This window comes from Budorcas taxicolor, chromosome 24, assembly GCF_023091745.1.
Source record: "Budorcas taxicolor isolate Tak-1 chromosome 24, Takin1.1, whole genome shotgun sequence".
NCBI classification, from domain to species: Eukaryota; Metazoa; Chordata; class Mammalia; order Artiodactyla; family Bovidae; genus Budorcas; species Budorcas taxicolor.
The window spans coordinates 35,956,121-35,972,814 of NC_068933.1; the positions used below are offsets into that span (position 1 = coordinate 35,956,121).

Here is a 16,694-nt window from a genome sequence, read left to right on the forward strand (position 1 = left end):
ATTCAGGGGACGAGTGTGCCGCCGTCCTGCTGGGTGAGGCGGTGGTGACACGGCTTTCCTGGAGCACGGCCCGTCCTTCCCCCTGTGCAGGGGGTGCCCAAGGAGCTCTGGCCCATGCCTAACGCTCGGGTCCCCTCCCCTCAAGGGGGACGTAGAGGTGACCCCAGGCAGGGGAGCCACAGGACAGCCTTCTAGGACATGGTCACAGTAAGTATATTCTGCACTTCAGTGTTGAAGTGTTTGTCCGACTCTTTGCAACCCCCATGGAGGTAGCCCACCAGGCTCCTCTGTCCATGGGATTCTCCAGGCAAGAACATGGAGTGGGTTGACATGCCCTCCTCCAGGGCATCTTCCCGACTCCGGGATCGAACCCGGGTCTCCCGCATTGCAGGCAGATTCTTTACCATCTGAGCCACCAGGGAAGCCCATTCTGCACTTTACACACGCGCAACTCAAGTCCACTTCAGAGGTGAAACGGGAGACCTGGGCCTTGCTTCACCCGGGGTTCGCCTCTGGCCTTTGTTTATTCTCCCTCTCTTCTCTTCCCCCATCCTTGTTCATTCCACTCTGCGTTGGGGACACCGGAGAAGATCCATCTCAGGGTTTCTCCGTGAATCTACCTGCAGGGGAGTCTGAGTCAAGTACATTCATTACCTTGGGAGAAGGTGAGCCCTGCCGTGTGGCTTCTGTTAACCGCTGCTGGTGGTGGGGGCAGGGGGAGTGAGTGAGGTTGGCACGTGGAGTTACAGGGGCATCTGGGCAGTGCCAGGCAGGTGCTTGCACCGCCTGTAGGCAGAGCCAGGCAGGACAGTGGACAGGGTGGACAGCGAACAGGCTCTGTCTCTTGAGAATAAGGGCGGAGGCCTGAACCTTCTAGAATGGAGGACCTGGTGATAACAGAGTCCAGAGTTCTCAAGCTGCTCTTCACTGCATGTGACCCTCTGTGGGCTGCAGACTCAGTGAGGAGTGGCGGGCGGGAACTGGGGTTGAGAGGCAAGCTGGTCCCTTTGCATCTGATGCCATCCAGAGCCCTGAGCCTAGATGTTCTGTTCCCCCTGACCCCTCCTGCCCCCTTTTGGGGGGTCTGGGCAGACACTGCCCCTCCAGAGCTGAGGAGCTTCTTTGCAGGAGGGCCCCGGCGGGGAGGCCCAGCTCTTGGGGCGCTGGGTTGGGCGGCTGCAGCCTGGGCTCAGGAAGGGCTGCAAGCCCTCAGATTGATCCCCCAGCCGTGATCTGTCATTTCTGCGAGGCAGGCGCTGTTTTCTCTTGCTTCAGGAGCCCCTTCGACACCTGCTTTATTTTTCTTCCTGCGCTGACGTGACGGGAGACAGGTGTTAAACTACTTAATCACTTTAAAATTGTTTTAATTTTCTGTTTTTTATTGATCTCTCCAGCACCAATTAATCAGCTCACTGGACCAGGCAGTTAGTACATTAAAAATTGTCAGGGAGGCCGTGCATCTTGCAAAATGTCTAAAAAATATTCAGCTGGCAAATTTCGTTTTTCTTTGGCATGCAACAGTCAGGCGGCAGAACTCCCACTTATGAGGGGCCTCTGCCTCTGAGGCTCGCGTCCGGAGTATTCAGGGTACAGGGAGGCTTCCGGAAGGAGGTGACCTTTTCATCCCTGATATGCATCTTTCCTTCCACTTTTGTTCCCAGCATCCCACGCAGCGTGGGTCTCCTTTCCCCAAGAGCATTGGGAATTTCCAGGGAAGGGGCTCTTGCTCAGAACCTCCTTTCTGACCGCCATGTGGACAGGACCTCCCCATCTGTAACTGCGCTTGGGGCCGACCGGGCACCAGGCCTACAGTCAGGTCTCCTGTCCCTGGGATGTCGGCACTTTTAACGTGTCCTGATGGTGCCAAGGCCAGCTCTCTGGGGCACGGTCACTGCTAAACTTGGTAAACTCTGTCTGTTGGCAGGTGGCTGCGTATCACACTGCCCTGTCCCTGGCACCCGGCGATGCGCCTGAAGTCTGTCCATGGAATGTTCTGGAAGCCCCACCCACACAGTCACGCTGTCCTGTGTGGCAAACCCTTGCCACTTACCTTTTATCACCCCTCTTGAAAATGATTAACAGCTTGGCTGTACTTTCTTTTTTAATTTAAGTTTTGATTTTATTGAAGTGTAGTTGATTTACAAGGTTGTGTTAGCTCCAGGTATACAGCAGAGTGATTCAGTTATACAAACCCACGCACGCACACACACACACACACACACACACACACACACATATATTCGTTCTTTTTTAGATTCTTTTGTACTTTCTGAATTAAGTAAAACATGGGCAGCATAACCAGGGGCTTCAACATCATTTCTTGGGGGTAGAAATTTGTTTTCTGGTTTTCCCATTATTGCCATTGTTTTCCATTTTTTTTTCCGATCACTTTCCAAAGAAAGCCCCTTTTGTATTTTATTTCTGTGTGTGTACGGCAAGTGAAGTCCCAAGCAACCTACCTGCATGGTCTGAGCTGTCTGCTTCGTTCCGGAGGACTCCGTGCCCCCTCGCTCTCTCATCCACCAGGCCCTCTCCCTTGGCTCACCCCTGGCTGGGGGAAGCTCTGTGCATCTTCCCTCCCAGGCTACACAGTTCACTCCGGGCCCCCAACTCTGGAACCAGGGCTGGCAGCCCCCATCTGAGCCGCCTGTGGCCCCTGCCTGTGGCCAGTGGGTTTATCTCCCCCCTGCACCCAGCGCCACCCGCCCTTATTAATTGGTATACAATGGGGCTCAGGCATATAATCTCGTATTGATTTTCTCTCTGGACCCCGCAGCTTTATTTGCTCACATCTGCCTCGTGTTTAACAGGCGCTTTGCTCTGGAAACGAGAGACCTTATCGGGCAGCTTGGTTTCTTTTCCTGGGGCACACAGGCACGCACACACCCTCATGCTCGTCGGTGGCCCAGCCTGGCCTCTCCCTGACCCTCCCTTGGCGAGGCATTCCTAGGGAGGCGGGGCGGGGGACAGTGACCCGGAAAGTCCTTCTCCGAGACTTCCTGTCTTTGCACTTGACCTCACGTGCTGGGTCTGACCCTGCCTGCTGCGAAAGTGCCTTTGGCTTTGGGGATCAGACCTGGGTTCAAGCCCACTTACTCTCCGCAGATGCCCTTGATGTTGGCGTTGTTCTGCACCGCAGTATCTTTTTTAATGAATGAATGAATCTTATATTTTTAAGTTATTTATTTTGGGGTGCTCTGGGTCTTCGTTTCTGTGTGCAGGCTTTTCTCTGGTTGCAGCGAGTGGGGGTGTGCACTCTCGAGTTGTGGCGCACGGGCTTCTCACCGCGGTGGCTTCTCTCGTTGCAGAGCGCAAGCTCTAGGGCGCTCGGGCTCAGTAGCTGTGGTACATGGGCTTAAGTTGCCCCAAGGCATGTGGGATCTTCCCAGACCAGGGATCGAACCTGTGGCCCCTGCACAGGCCGGCAGAGTCCCAACCACTGGACCACCAGGGAAATCCTAATCTTAGAAGTATAGTTGATTCACAATGCTGTGTTAATGTCTGCTGAACAGCCTGCAGTATCTTCTTTATCTGAGAAGAAGACAGCATACCTGCTTTGTAGGACTCTTAGGAAACGAGTCTCAGGAACCATGCACAGTGCCAGGCACTTAGCAGGTGCTCAGTAAACAGTGGCCACAGTCAGCCCCCACTGGCGTGAGAGATCACAGCCTTGTGTGCTGGGGAGAAAAGGAAAAAGATACCCCTGGCCTGCCACCACGTCCCGTGGGGTGGGGAGCACATGTCCCCAACCCCAGGGACAGCGTCTGTGCCCTGAGGCACTTCTGTCTCTGCCCCCATGTCTGAGCCCCACCGGCCTCTGGGGGTTTTGATTTTCTCCTCTGATTACCTTCCTGCCTCTGGGCTGGTCCGCTCTGGGGTTTTGGTCGCAAAGGGAAGGCGTAGAGGCCAGAGGTAAACAGGAATTTCCTATTGACACAACATTAATTCTCCTGCTCAGACAGGTGAATGTGCTTCACTCACTTTACCAAGATTAATGATGTGTGTTTGCCCCACTAGAGAGGCCTAATGGGGGGTTCTGAACACGGGCCTTCTGGGGGACTCTGCAGAAGAGGCTGGCAAGCTGCTCCATGTGGGAAGGACCAGCCCCTCCGCCACTTCCAGCATCATCCCTCCCCCTGGAAGGAGCAGGAGGAATTGTTGGTTAAAGAATGTGTCCCGCCCCGGGGGGACTCTGACTGAGGGGGAGGCCTTCTCCCCACACCTGCACCGTAAGGTCTGGAGGTCAGCTCCCCACCCACCCCCTTGGCTGTCTCCTGAAGCTCTCTTCCCACCTGTGCAAGCTGGGGTCCTCACCTCCGCTCGCACCCGAGGCTGTTGTGAAAGGTCGGGTCCGTTTCTGGTGCATTGCTCTGAAGAGTGACAGAGAATTAGAGTGGACAGGCCAGGCCATCTGAAGTGGGGCTTCTGGTAGAGAAGCATCAGGACCACCATGGGAACAAGTTTGGACCCTGGCAGCTTCTGTTTTGTTACTTTGCAGGTTCAGTACAAAGCTTCCCTGATAGCGCAGTGGTAAAGCATCTGTCTGTCAAGCAAGAGATATGGGTTCCATCCCTGGGTCAGGAAGATCCCCTGGAGAAGGAAACGGCAATCCACTCCAGTATTCTGGCCTGGGGAATCCCATGGACAGAGGAGCCTGGTGGGCTACAATTCATAGGGTTGCAGAAAGTCAGACACAACTTAGTGACTGAACAAAAACAGTAGGTTCAGTACAGCTCAAAGACGGCAAGAAGCGGCCCACAGCTCCACTCTCTGTAGCCGAACAGCTCAAGACAGAGGAGGCTGGGGGGTCGGGGAAGGAAATGGAGGAGGTTGCTACTCCAAATCCTGGACTGTCAGGGTCCCCTGACGATGTCCTCAGCCTTGAGGGTGACAGAAAGACCAGGCCATCTCCTCCAAGGCAGCCTGAGTTGGCAGAGCCCCGCAAGGAAGCCATGTCGCTCCCCACAATGAGGACTGGGAGCTGCTCTCATCAGGAATTGACCCTGGCTTGGAGCTAATAAACACCCGAGAAAGGCAAAGTGAAAGTGAAAGTCGCTCAGTCCTGTCTGACTCTGCAACCCCATGGACTATACAGTCCATAGAATTCTCCAGGCCAGAATACTGGAGTGGGTAGCCTTTCCCTTCTCCAGGGGATCTTCCCAACCCAGGGATCGAACCTAGGTCTCCCTCATTGGAGGCAGATTCTTCACTAGCTGAGGCACGAGGGAAGCCCCAAGAATACTGGAGTGGGTAGCCTATCCCTTCTCCAGCCGGTCTTCCCGACCCAGGAATTGAACCAGGGTGTCCTGCATTACAGGTGGATTCTTTACCAACTGAGGTATGAGGGAAGACCGAAACACCCAGGATGGGAGGTTTAATCCAGTTTAACCCAGTTCCTTTCTGTCACTAAGGATGGTCCATTATCTGGGGGCCAGAGCTGAGAGAAGAGAGTGGGGAGTAAAGAGAGGGAACCTGGGAAATTCGAACCCAGGCAGCTCCCCTTCGTTCCTCTGTCCCCTTGTCCCCCACAGGCTCCGTGGCAGGGCCAGCCTGTACGCAAACAGCAAGGTTAACAGAAGCATTTTCTTGCTTTATTAGTATTCTTTCAGCTATAAATTTTAGAAGCCCAACTCATCAAGACACTAGAATGTGTCTTGTGTCCTGAGAAGGCTAGAGGGACACCACGCCTGGCTGAAAAAAGCGCCACTGGTCCAATTCCACTCTGTCCCGCCTCTCAGGTGCCCCTGGGGTGGCCCCCTTCCGGGACAGGCGGATGGCCAGCCCACAGGGTCCCGCGGGTAGAGCGGGAAGCCGGCGCTCCCAGAACAACCCGGTCCTTCGCTCATTGGCTGGGACCGAGCCGCAGGCCCATCCCTGGACTGACTGGTCACATGACCAAGGAGGTGGCTTTCACTGATTGGCTCAGGGCTGCGTCACTCATCCGCACCTGGAGATGGGGGTGAGCCCGCCCACCCAAACAGCATCAATCAAACGTGGCAGGAGGGTTGTTCTCGGTGGAAAATCAGGGTGGCCTTATCAGAGGCTGCAGGGATCCATGCTCGGCGAGCCCAAACCACACAAGCGCGTTCCTCCTTACAGGAAGGAAGCTGCCGTTCACTGGGCAGGGCACAGAACTCTACAGTGGCGCTGCAGCTGGGCCTTGGAGACCCCTGCCCTGGCCTGTTTCTTCCGTGGTCCGCCAATGGGCGCTGGAAATGCGAGGCCGACACTGCTTCCACACCAAGAACCTAGCGGTGGCGGGTGAGCAGATTCCCTAGTTCGAGCAGGGTCTCTCGCAAGAATCCTTGGAGGTTTGAGTGTATCGGACCTTCCCACAGAATCACAGCCACAAGGCTGATGCCGGTGACGGCGGAAAACTGGAAGGGTCCTGCCATCTCTCTGTCTTTCCTGGGGATGAGCATCTTTTCCACGTACACCCTGGCTGCCTTCCATGACTGTGCGATTCTCTGTCCCCTGGGCAGGAAGGGAAGGTTGCGGAACTCTTCGCGGGTCACCGAATAACTCAGCGAGAGCCGAAACTTGTGGATGTAAGTCAAACTGGCTGTTGAAGATCACCATTTGTGAGGGACTTTCCTGGTGGTCCAGTGGTTAAGACTCCACCCTCCCAAAGCAGGGGTCCTGGGTTCCATCCCTGGTTGGGGAGCTAAGACCCCACATACCTCAACTATAGAAGCCCTTGCCCCTCAAAGAAGAGTCCCATGGCAGCAAAGACCCAGCACAGCCAAAATCAACTGAGAGCTAGCTAGATTAAAATGTATTTGTTAAGATCACCGTTTGCCAAATTTGTCCATTCCCAAGTCCTGGGGCACTTGGTAAACCAGGCACATTCCAAGACATCCCATCCCAGAAGGGCCCTACGAATCTCTATCTCTGGCAAGTCCTGTGATCACACAAGCTTGGGAAACTATCGAAATGAACATCTTCTCTGGCTGTGGTGTGTCTGTTCCACGCAGGGATACTGGATGTCAATTATACAACAGCAGAGACCATGCGGAGGGAAACGGTATGTGCTGTAGTCGCACACTGCAAAGCACTGGATCGTGAGCCTTTGATGAGGGGCCTCACCAAGCCCTCCTAAGTCCTCTGCAGCTTTCGGGTTCTCATACACCTGCAAGGTGACACAGCCCTGGCTTTCCAGGGTGGCTCAAAACAGCAAAGAATCTGCCTGCAATGCGGGAAACCTGGGTTCCATCCCTGAAGAAGGGAATGGCTACCCACTCCAGTATTCTTGCCTGGAGAATCCTCATGGATAGAGGACCCTGGTGGGCTCCAGTTCATGGAGTTGCAAAGACGAGTGAGCGACCTTCGTTTTCACTTTCACATACCTGCGAGTTGACACAGCCCTGGCCTTAGACTGGAAGTCAAGGAATTCTGACCTTGGGTAGGTAGACCCACAGCATTTGAAGCCACGTATTAATAAAACAGGAGAAGGGAATGGCAACCCACTCCAGTATTCGTCTCTGGAAAATCCTACGGGCTACAGTCCACGGGGTTGCAAAGAGTCAGACATGACTGAGCCACTGAACAATAACAACAACAACGACTATAGCTGATTCACTTTACTGTATGGCAGAAACTAACACAACATCGGAAAGTAGAGATACTCTTAATAAAAGTGATAATAAATGTTGTTGTTCAGTTGCCAAGTCATGCCCAACTCTTCGTGACCCCGTGGACTGCAGTACACCAGGTTTCATAAATAAATACATAATTTGTTATTTAAAATAAATAATTTGTTATTTAAATAATAAATAAAAGGAGGAAAAAGGAGAACGGGGCATTTCAGAAGTATAGGCCCCCAGTGGGCATTTGGCGATACAAAACTCAGCTTAGGTCAGTGCACCTCTTTGCATCTAAGTTTTTCTGTTTGGTTTTGGTTTTGGTTGCACTGTGTCTGTTGTATTGCACCCGCTTTCTCTCTGTTGCAGAGCATGGGCTCCAGAGCACACAGGCTCGGTAGTTGCAGCCTGTGGGCCCCTCGAGTTGCGCAGGTTGACTTGCCTGTGGGATCTTAGTTCCCCAGCCAGTGATGGAACCTGTGTCCCCTGCCTTGGAAGGTGGGTTCTCAACCAGTGCACACCGGGGCAGTCCCCTGACAGTTTTTTTAATTGAGCTCCTAACTTGGGCCACACAGTGTGCTCTGCGGAAGGAATGGCTGTCTGCACCCAGTCGCGTGGTCATACCCACCCTCCATCTTCTCACACTCCCGTCATGTTCCTACAAGCCAACTGGAGAGCTTGTTAAAAATGCAGACATGGATTTGGGAGGATTGAGATGGGACCTGAGAGCCTGCCTTCCTGACAAGGTCCCAGGTGAGGCCGCTGCTGCTGGAGTGTGGACCGTGTCCAGGGTATCCAGGCTTCAGATCAGGCAGGGGATGGAGCCCATGGGGTCTAGGCCCAGAGATGTGCTGGGAAAGGGGGGGATCACTCACTGGCTGAGGTCTGCCCTGCCTATGGACCAGTTAAAGTTTCTATAGAAGGCACAATTCTGTCCCAGAGAAACATATATGCAAGCTGAATTCAGCCCTTGGCATCTGGCTTGGCACCCTGTCCCAGAGTCCAGGACCACAAGCTTTTATTAAGAGCAGGTAAATAGATCTGGTCACACACCAAGCCTTCTACAACCTCTATAGATAGCGACTGACTGGCTGGTGCTTGCGTACTTTCAGGAGTGGGTATCTGTGACTTTGAATCTGCCTGTCCCGCTGTACAGAAGACCCATTTAGGATGGGCTCTGCCACTGTCTGAGCTTTGCAGGTGGCGCTAGTGGTAAAGAAGCCCCCTGCCAATGCAGGAGAAGAGACATGGGTTTGATTCCTGGGTCGGGAAGATCCCCTGCAGGAGGGCAGGACAACCCACTCCACTATTCGTGCCTGGAGAATCCCATGGACAGAGGAGCCAGGCGTACTACAGTCCATGGGGTGGCACAGAGCCGGACACGACTGAAGCGGCTCAGCACGCATGCACTAGCACTTCCTGGCGGTCTGAATTTGAGGAGGAAGGAGAGGGCGTGAGCACCCTGATATGGGCGTGCCCACTCCATTTTATGCCTTGTAGGGGATTTCAGTGCATCTTTGCCTGGGTCTTGCTGACACCCATGTCAGCTTCACTTTACAGACTGGACTTCAAGAGGTTGCCTAATTTGGTCACAGTGACCCCGAGACTACTTGGTGATGTGGCAACGCAAACTGGGGACTGTTGGGGTCCACATCCCTCTCGAAATAACATAGCAGATGCTGTTGGGAGTCTGTACAGGTCAGGCATGCCTGTGGATTCTGATCTTGAAGACCCTGCAAGCTGTGTATAATTAGTCCCATCTTACGGATGAGTAGACTGAGGCTCAGAGGCCGTCACTCATCCAAGGACACAGAGAGTGGTGGTGCCAGCATTTGAGCCCAGCTCTAATGGAACACAGTTCCCTCTGCCACACTCAGGAAAGACTCAGGCCGGCTGATGTCTGGGGCAGGAAGAGGGGTTGCCAGCGGTGTGATTTTAGTTCCCAGTCTTCTCATTGATTGTCACCATTGGGATACGGCCACTCAGAACCTGCTAAGATGCTGCCATCCTTACCTTCACCCTCGCCCTACTCGGGACAGGCAGGTCTGGGTTCTTTCTACACTGGAAGCCACCGACAGGAGGGCTGTGGATGGGGCAGAGTCTTGCCTGCTTGCAGGAGCCTAGCCTGGGCTGCTGGCAGGGCAGAACTCTGTCACTCCTGGGAGCCCAGGCTGAATTGCTTTCTCTTTGCTCATCCCCAAAAAACTTGTCATGTGGTCAAATTGCAAAGCATGAATATTCTAAAAGTTGTGCTGTTTTGTTTCTTTGACTCAGCATATACAGGAAGGCCCTTTGTGACCAGGAATAAAAAGAAGTGAGGGGGAGTCTATGGCTTATGATTTCTTTATGATGGTTGAAGCAAAACAGTCCTGAGTTCCCCCCAGCTGCTGTTAGCACAGGTGGTTACAGCTGAAGGTGCTGAAAGCACTCTCCTCTCACCTCTTGCAAGAGGCCGTGAGTGGCATCAGCTCAGGTGGCCCCGCCCACTTCCGGGACTTGGTCTAGGGACTTCCTGGTGTCTGTTTTCCCATCCCAGGTTTCTGGTGGGGTCATGGGAGACGGTCAGGGCCTTCCACGTGGGAGGAGTAGTTGGTGTTCAGTGGGGTCCGTGCTGCTCTTCTCTGCTCTAGGATCTTTTCCTTAAGGTACCTCATTCCCCACAGATAAGTTCTCCCAGGAGGAAATTCCTGGGGGAACTCCTGGGAGGACTCTTGGGGGTCAGGGACCCCGCTAAACGCCCTTGGGTTTCTCTCCCACCGTGTTGTCTGGCCTTTACTAGCTAGACTTCGGGTTGCCCAATGCCCTGCAGGTTCCCTAACTCTGGAAGAAGAGATGCTGTCATCGGGAGGGACACCCACCCCCAGCCAGCACACCTGGGACCCCCACAGCCAGCACACCTGGGACCCCACAGCCAGTTTCACGGAAACACATGAGCCTTGGGGAGGGTTCTGGGACTTTTATTTTTACTTTTTATATTTTAAAAGCCAGGGAAGATGGGCCAACTCTTGGTCCCTTTTGCTGCTGCATGCCTCTAAGGCCACCCCCTCCCCCTCCCAAAGCCCCAGTCCCTCCCACCTGGTGGACAGCGCCCCCCTCTGCAGCACCCGCTCCAAGGCCTTGCCGCAGGGCATCCCAGGAAAGTGAGGGTCGTGGGTTCCATGCAAGCCCTGGATGCCATCCTTTCATCTCCTGCAGGGGTACCCCACCGGAGGAGCAGGGGTTCTGAGGTCCCTTCCAGCCCCGAGTGTCCCCCCAGGAAGGATGCTCCTCTCTCTCCAAGGGTCCCGTCCTTGCTTTGGCCCCGAGGGCTGCCCAGTGGGAGGCTCTGGGACAGCATCACTGCCAGGAGCCTCTCCTGTTTTCTCTGCTTCTGTCCACAGCCTTCCTCTTTCCCAGCCAGTGGGGGCTTCTAATCTCCTCCTGTCCTGGGTAGAGGTGGGGGTGCCCTCTTAGGGCAAGGTGGAGAAAGGATCGCAGGAGGACAGCTCCCTCCGGGAGTGTGATCTTTAAGTTGGGGTGTGGGGGTGTTCCTTCTTGGCTAGAACCCATTTTCCCGCCCCTGGTGGAGGTGGTGGTCCTCCAGCCTGGATTCAGCATTTAGGTGTTGCCTCTAAGGAGGGATCCTTCTTGTGCCAGGGTCTGGGGAGAGGCCCTGGACTTGCCTGCTCTTCTAATCAGCCTAGAGGGAGACCCCTGACTGAGCCAGGGAGGAAAGGCGCCCCCCCCCCCCCCTCCACCCCAGCTACCACGGTGGCTTGTCTGGGACCCCGCGGCCAGTGTGTTGGCTGCAGAGCTTGGTCGTTCAGGCCTGGGCCCACAGAGGCTCGCGTCTCCCTCTTGGCTCCCTCCCCGCGCCCCCCACCTGGAGGAGGGCAGGGCAACGCACTCCAGATTCGTGCCTGGAGAACCCCCATGGACGGAGGGGCCTGGAGGGCTACAGTCCATGGTGTCGCCAAGAGTCGGACACGACTGAGCGACTGAGCAGTGCGCACTAAGCACGCAGGCCCCGGGAGGCTGGCTTTTCCTCCCCCTCCTTCTTCCTCGCCATCTCCAGCTCCTCTCCCTCCTCCTCCTCCCCGCCCCCTCCGCCTCCTCCCCCCGCCCCCCCACGCAGCCCCCGTTAGTCCGCGCGGGGACCGCGGGGACCCCGGAGGCGGCAGGCGGGCGAAGTCACACGCCGTGCGCGCCCAGGCCGAGCACCGAGAAGGCGGCGCGATGCTTGCGCAGCAGCAGCCGGATCTTCTCGTCGTCCGAGTCGGGGTCCAGGGGCTTGTTATACTCGTCGTCCTCGGTCTCCGAGGCCGCGCGCTCCCCGCCCGCGCCGGCGCTGCCCGGGGCCCGCGGCGTGGACGACGAGGGCTCCAGGGCGCTCTTCTTCCGCCACTTGGTCCTCCGGTTCTGGAACCACACCTGGGACGAGAGGGGCTCTGAGGCTGGCGCACGCACGCCCCTCTTGGGCCGGAGGCTCCCCGCGGCGGCAAGCACTCTGCATGCTGGACTAGGCTCAGCAATGGACCAGGTTTTTTTTGTTTTTGTTTTTGTTTTTTTTTTTTTTGAGGAGGGCAATAAAATAAAAACTGAGTGCAGCAGCTTTTTCGGCTTCCCTGTAACCCTTCCGTGTGGTATACATCTTCTCCTTTGCCATCTTGGTATTGGGGTGGAAGGGGCTTAAAGGCTTTTAACCTCCTAGACGTGCACTGCACTTAATGAATAATTTCTCCAACAATAAAACTTAACATATGCTTACTGCTGGGGATAGAACCCTGCAGAAAGGACCCTGAGCGACTGAGCACCATGTGGAAACAGAGCCATGTGGAGAGGGCACTTCCTCTCCAGCCAAGTTAGTATTGGGCGGAGAAGGCTGCAGGGGGAGAAGGGGTATGGGGGGGACGGAGGACGGGGGATGACGGTGGTTTGGGAGCCCTGGGGGTGCCCAGACCGGGTCCCCAGCTGCCCCTGTGCCTCCCACTCCACTCAAGCCCATCACCTTGTCACAGATCCAGGCAGTTCCAGCACAGCTCAGAGCTAGCGGGAGATGGTGCCCCAATCCGAAGCCCCTCAGGGCACAGTGAGCCTCAGAGTTGCCAGGGTTGCCCTAGGAGCCCGAGGAAGCAGAAGCCTGCATACTCACTTTCAAATGAGAGGTGTGCAGTGAGAGAGAGTACCCGCGCTGAGCCTTGCCTCTGGCTGGGCAGTGAGGTTCATGGGCAGTTGTGGGGAGGAGTTATATTCACTTTCAAGTTCTTTAAATTTATTTTATATTGGTGGTGAACCAAGGCCAAGGCTGCCTAACAGAACAAGCCTGAAGTGAGTGCTGATCTGGCCCAGAGGCTGCCCATCAGCTCTTGAAGTTTCCAGCCTTGGCCGTGCAGGGGCTGGGGAAGGCATGGGGTTGGAGCCCTGTAATCCAGGTTTGACTCCCAACACTTACTAGCCAGTTACCTTGGGCAAAATACTTGGCTGAGTCAGTGGGTGGCTCAGACAGTAAAGAATCTGCCTATTGTGAAGCAAGTATCCTTCAATTAAAAAATAAATACATTAAAAAAAAAAAAAAGAATCTGCCCGCAATGCAGGAGACCTTGGTTCGAGCCCTCGGTTGGAAAGATCTCCTGGAGAAAGGAATGGCAACCCACTCCAGTATTCTTGCCTGGAGAATCCCGTGAACAGAGGTTATAATCTATGGGGTTGCAAAGAGTTGGACTTGACTGAACCATTAACATGTTCACTTTTCACTTTCAAGTTGGGTAATAAGTAATAAGACCCCACCATTGCCACCCCACCCCCAACACACACAAGGTTGCTGTGAGGTTTAAATGGGCAGTTACACATCCAGCTCTCAGAAGAGGGTGCCACGGACGACTGCCATCGGGGTGATGGTAACTGTTGCCGTCTCCAGGGTTGGGCAGGCAAGCGGTGCCCACACACCTGGACAGCCTCCCACTGAGCTGCAGTTGCCACGAGCGCGGGGCTGCCTCCCTGCCAGGCAGTGGCACCCCGTCCCGGCAGGCTCCTCACTGCCACACAGACAGCCTCTTCACCCGCCCGGACTCACCTTGACCTGCGACTCGGTCATCCCCAGCGAGTACGCCAGCCGCGCCCTCTCGGGGCCAGCCAAGTACTTGGTCTGCTCGAAGGTCTTCTCCAGGGCAAAGATCTGGTGGCCCGTGAAGGTGGGCCGGGTGTGCTTTTTCTTGTGGATGCTGTCGCCCAGGGGGTCCGCGGCTGGCGGGAGGAAGAAAGTGTGCCCTTAGTGCGTTGAGTGTGGGGGAGTCCCAGCCCTGCCCTGCCCTGCCCTGCCTGCCCCACAGGGTGAGCGCCCCTACCTAGAAGCTGCTGAGGTTGCGGGGTCATTGGGGCACCTCTCACCTGAGCAGCCTGCCTCTGCCTTGTCTGGGTGGGCAGGGACCTCAAGGGCACCTGCCCCCAAGCTGTAGCTAACTGCGGTCAGAGGGTGCTTAGAACTGCGTCTCCCTGTGGAACATCCTTGCTCCTCAGTGGTGTCGCCCTTAGGGCAGGAGAAGCCTCCTCTGGGTCTCCAGGACGTCCCTTCAGGTCACCAAGAAACAGATCTAATGCCTCTACCAACGATCAGGACCCCGGGGGCCTGGGAATTCCTCCATTTTCTTGCTCTTGGAATCCCGTTTCCAGGTTTCTGGGAAAACCAGAGCCTTAAGCTCCAAGTGACTGCCTGGTCCCCAGGCCTGGGAGCCACGAGGCTTCCACCCCACCGGAGAGTCTGAAGGTGAGGCCTCAAGAACTGAATCCTGTGTCATACAGCAGCTTCTCGCCAGCTCTCTGTTTAACGTGTGACAATATATATGCTTCAGTAATGCTGTCTCAGACACAGGGAGTTCAGCCCGGTGCTCCATGACTACCTAGAGGGGTGGAATGGAGTGTGGAGGTGGGAGGGAGGCTTAAGGGGGGATATATATATATATATATATATACATATATACTTATGGCTGATTCACATTGTTGTACGGCAGAAACTAACACAACATTGTTAAGGCAGTTATCCTCCAATTAAAAATAAATTTTAAAAAATACCCAAAAAAGCGTGGGAGGGGCATGGGAGAAGTGACCCCTGCCCATCCAGGGCAGCCTCTCAGGAGCTTGGTGTGGGGAGGGGAGGGGAGGAGAGTGTGGATGAGCCCCGGGGAAGCAGAAGGCCCATATGCTGGGCCTTGTTCAGCATAGTCTGACCTCCAAATCCCACATCCTCAGGTCACAGGTGAGGAAACCGAGGCAGAGCCAGGAGAGGAGACCTCCCGAGAGACGGTTACCTTTGGTCCCCTCCCCTTGAGTGAATCCAGCCCCTGACTCTCAGATGCTTTGCTGTGTGTGTGTGTGCATTCGGGGTTGAAGGGCAGGGTGCAGAGAGGGGGCTGTGTGTGCGAAGGGGGACATGGAGGGGAGGGTAAAGCACCCCCAAACCAGCTGTAAGATAGGCCCCCTGTGGGCCTTGCCGTGTTTCAGGCCAATGGGGGCCGTGGGGACCCCAGAGCACACAGGTGGGAGGCAGGCATGCTCCAGGCTTTCCTGGGCCACCCCAAGCCCCCGCCACAGTGGAGGCCCCCCAAAGGGGGACAGAAGTGGACGCCCCCTCTGCTTCTGCCTAATGCGGCCCGGGGGTGGCTCCGACAGCCACGGTCACCCCCCATGCCTCCCAGGGGAGGCCTCCCTGCCTCTGCACGACCCGCCACCTCCCCCAGGCCCTGACTGGCGGCCCGAGGCCCCCCACCAACTCTCTGAAAGCCACAGTCTGGAGAAGGGTGGGTGAGGGCCCCCCCACAACAAGGAGGGCCCCGCAGGATGGGGCTCAGCGGCGCCTCCTGGAGGCTAGGCGGCCTGCCTGCTGCTGTTGACCTGAACCTCCACCCCCCCCCAGGAGGGAACCGGCCCCCTGGATCGGAGCAGGACCCAGGTGGGGTTGGGGTACATTCCCTGAGTGCTGCTGGGGCGTGGGGGGACTCTGCGAAGGTGATGAGGGGGGAAATTCTCTTCACTGGCGTGAAGTGGTGACACGGCTCTGGGTGGGAGAAGTAAGGTGAGCAGGACCTTACAAAGGATGGGGTGGGCCGTGTGGTCCTCTCTGGACCTCAGGGTCCCCAGGAGGGCGGCTGGTAAAAGGGGTAGGTGCAGGGGTCAAGATGCCCATCCAGGCAAAGCCGGGGCGGGAGGGGGAGGGGAGAACCCCACGCTGGCCCGGGTGGAGGGACAGACCCAGGGTCTGCCCCAGGCAGTCCAACGGCTGCCAGGGGAACCCCCCCTACCTGCGCCCCCATGAGCGTCCGCTCCCCTCCCCCTCCCGGTACTCACTGCTGCCGCACTGCCGCCCGCCTCGCCAGTCCTGGCCCGCGTCCGCCCAGCAGTTCCGGGTCCGGGTGGGGTACTCGCTCCCCGCCTTGGAGAAGCTCCCCACCTGGGGGCCGTAGTAGACCCCCTGGGAGCCGAGGCCACCGAAGCCGGCCACGTGGGGGTAGCCAGGCAGGAGGCTGCTGTTGGGAGCGGCCACGGGCCTGCTCAGGATGTCCGTGATGCCGTGGGGGGTCCCGGCCGGCAGCTGGGGACCCAAGCCCGGGGGGCTGAGCTTGTAGAAGGAGTTCTGCATGGAGTACTGGCACACAGGTGCCTTCATCTCCGAGAACTGGGCCAGCGGCGTGTTGTTCAGCAGGAAGGGGCCCTGCAGGTTGGATTCCATGGCCCGCCCCCCACCAACAGGCCAAGGGGAGGCTAGAACTCCAAATCCAGGCCCCTAGAGCCCTTAAGGTCCAGTCCAAAACCCCATGACAGCTCCTGAGGGTCAAATCGGCTCAAGCCCTGGGCCGGCCTCCCCCCAGGGCGTCCAGCCCAGTCCTTGCCCTGGTCCCTGACCACGCCAGACACGGGAAGTCAGGTGTCTCCAGGCAGGTGCCAGCCCCCACCCCTTCCCCAGCGCCTCTGCCTTCTCCCCCTGCCTGGGGAGAGGCGGCTCCCCACACCTCAGCTCAGGCCCCTCTCTGCCTCAGAGTCCGGGGACCCTCCATGAGAAGTTTCCAGTTCAGAGAAGCAACATTTCCCTGATAAAGATGGGGCCCATTAGAATACAAACCCGAGACTGGCTGAGCAGCCGGA

The 16,694-nt window shown here is 56.5% G+C and overlaps 1 protein-coding gene across 1 annotated transcript; it reads right to left on the reverse strand.

Moving 5' to 3' along the window:
• Positions 1–11,750: 11,750 nt before the first annotated feature.
• NKX6-3 (NK6 homeobox 3) lies at positions 11,751–16,492 on the reverse strand. The gene is made up of 3 exons (XM_052661515.1): positions 15,900–16,492; positions 13,633–13,802; positions 11,751–11,990 (listed from the first exon to the last, which is right to left on the reverse strand). Exons 1-3 carry the CDS (start codon positions 16,279–16,281, stop codon positions 11,751–11,753), a joined length of 792 nt encoding a protein of 263 aa, XP_052517475.1. The 5' UTR covers positions 16,282–16,492.
• Between the last annotated feature and the right edge of the window lie 202 nt (positions 16,493–16,694).

Coding starts and splice junctions, on each gene's coding strand:
- NKX6-3 (XM_052661515.1), bottom strand. CDS start 16,281: ATGGAATCCAACCTGCAGGGCCCCTTCCTGCTGAACAACACGCCGCTG. Junction 13,803..15,899: donor CGGGCGGCAGTGCGGCAGCA/GTGAGTACCGGG, acceptor TCCTCCCGCCAG/CCGCGGACCCCCTGGGCGAC. Junction 11,991..13,632: donor TGACCGAGTCGCAGGTCAAG/GTGAGTCCGGGC, acceptor CTCTCGTCCCAG/GTGTGGTTCCAGAACCGGAG.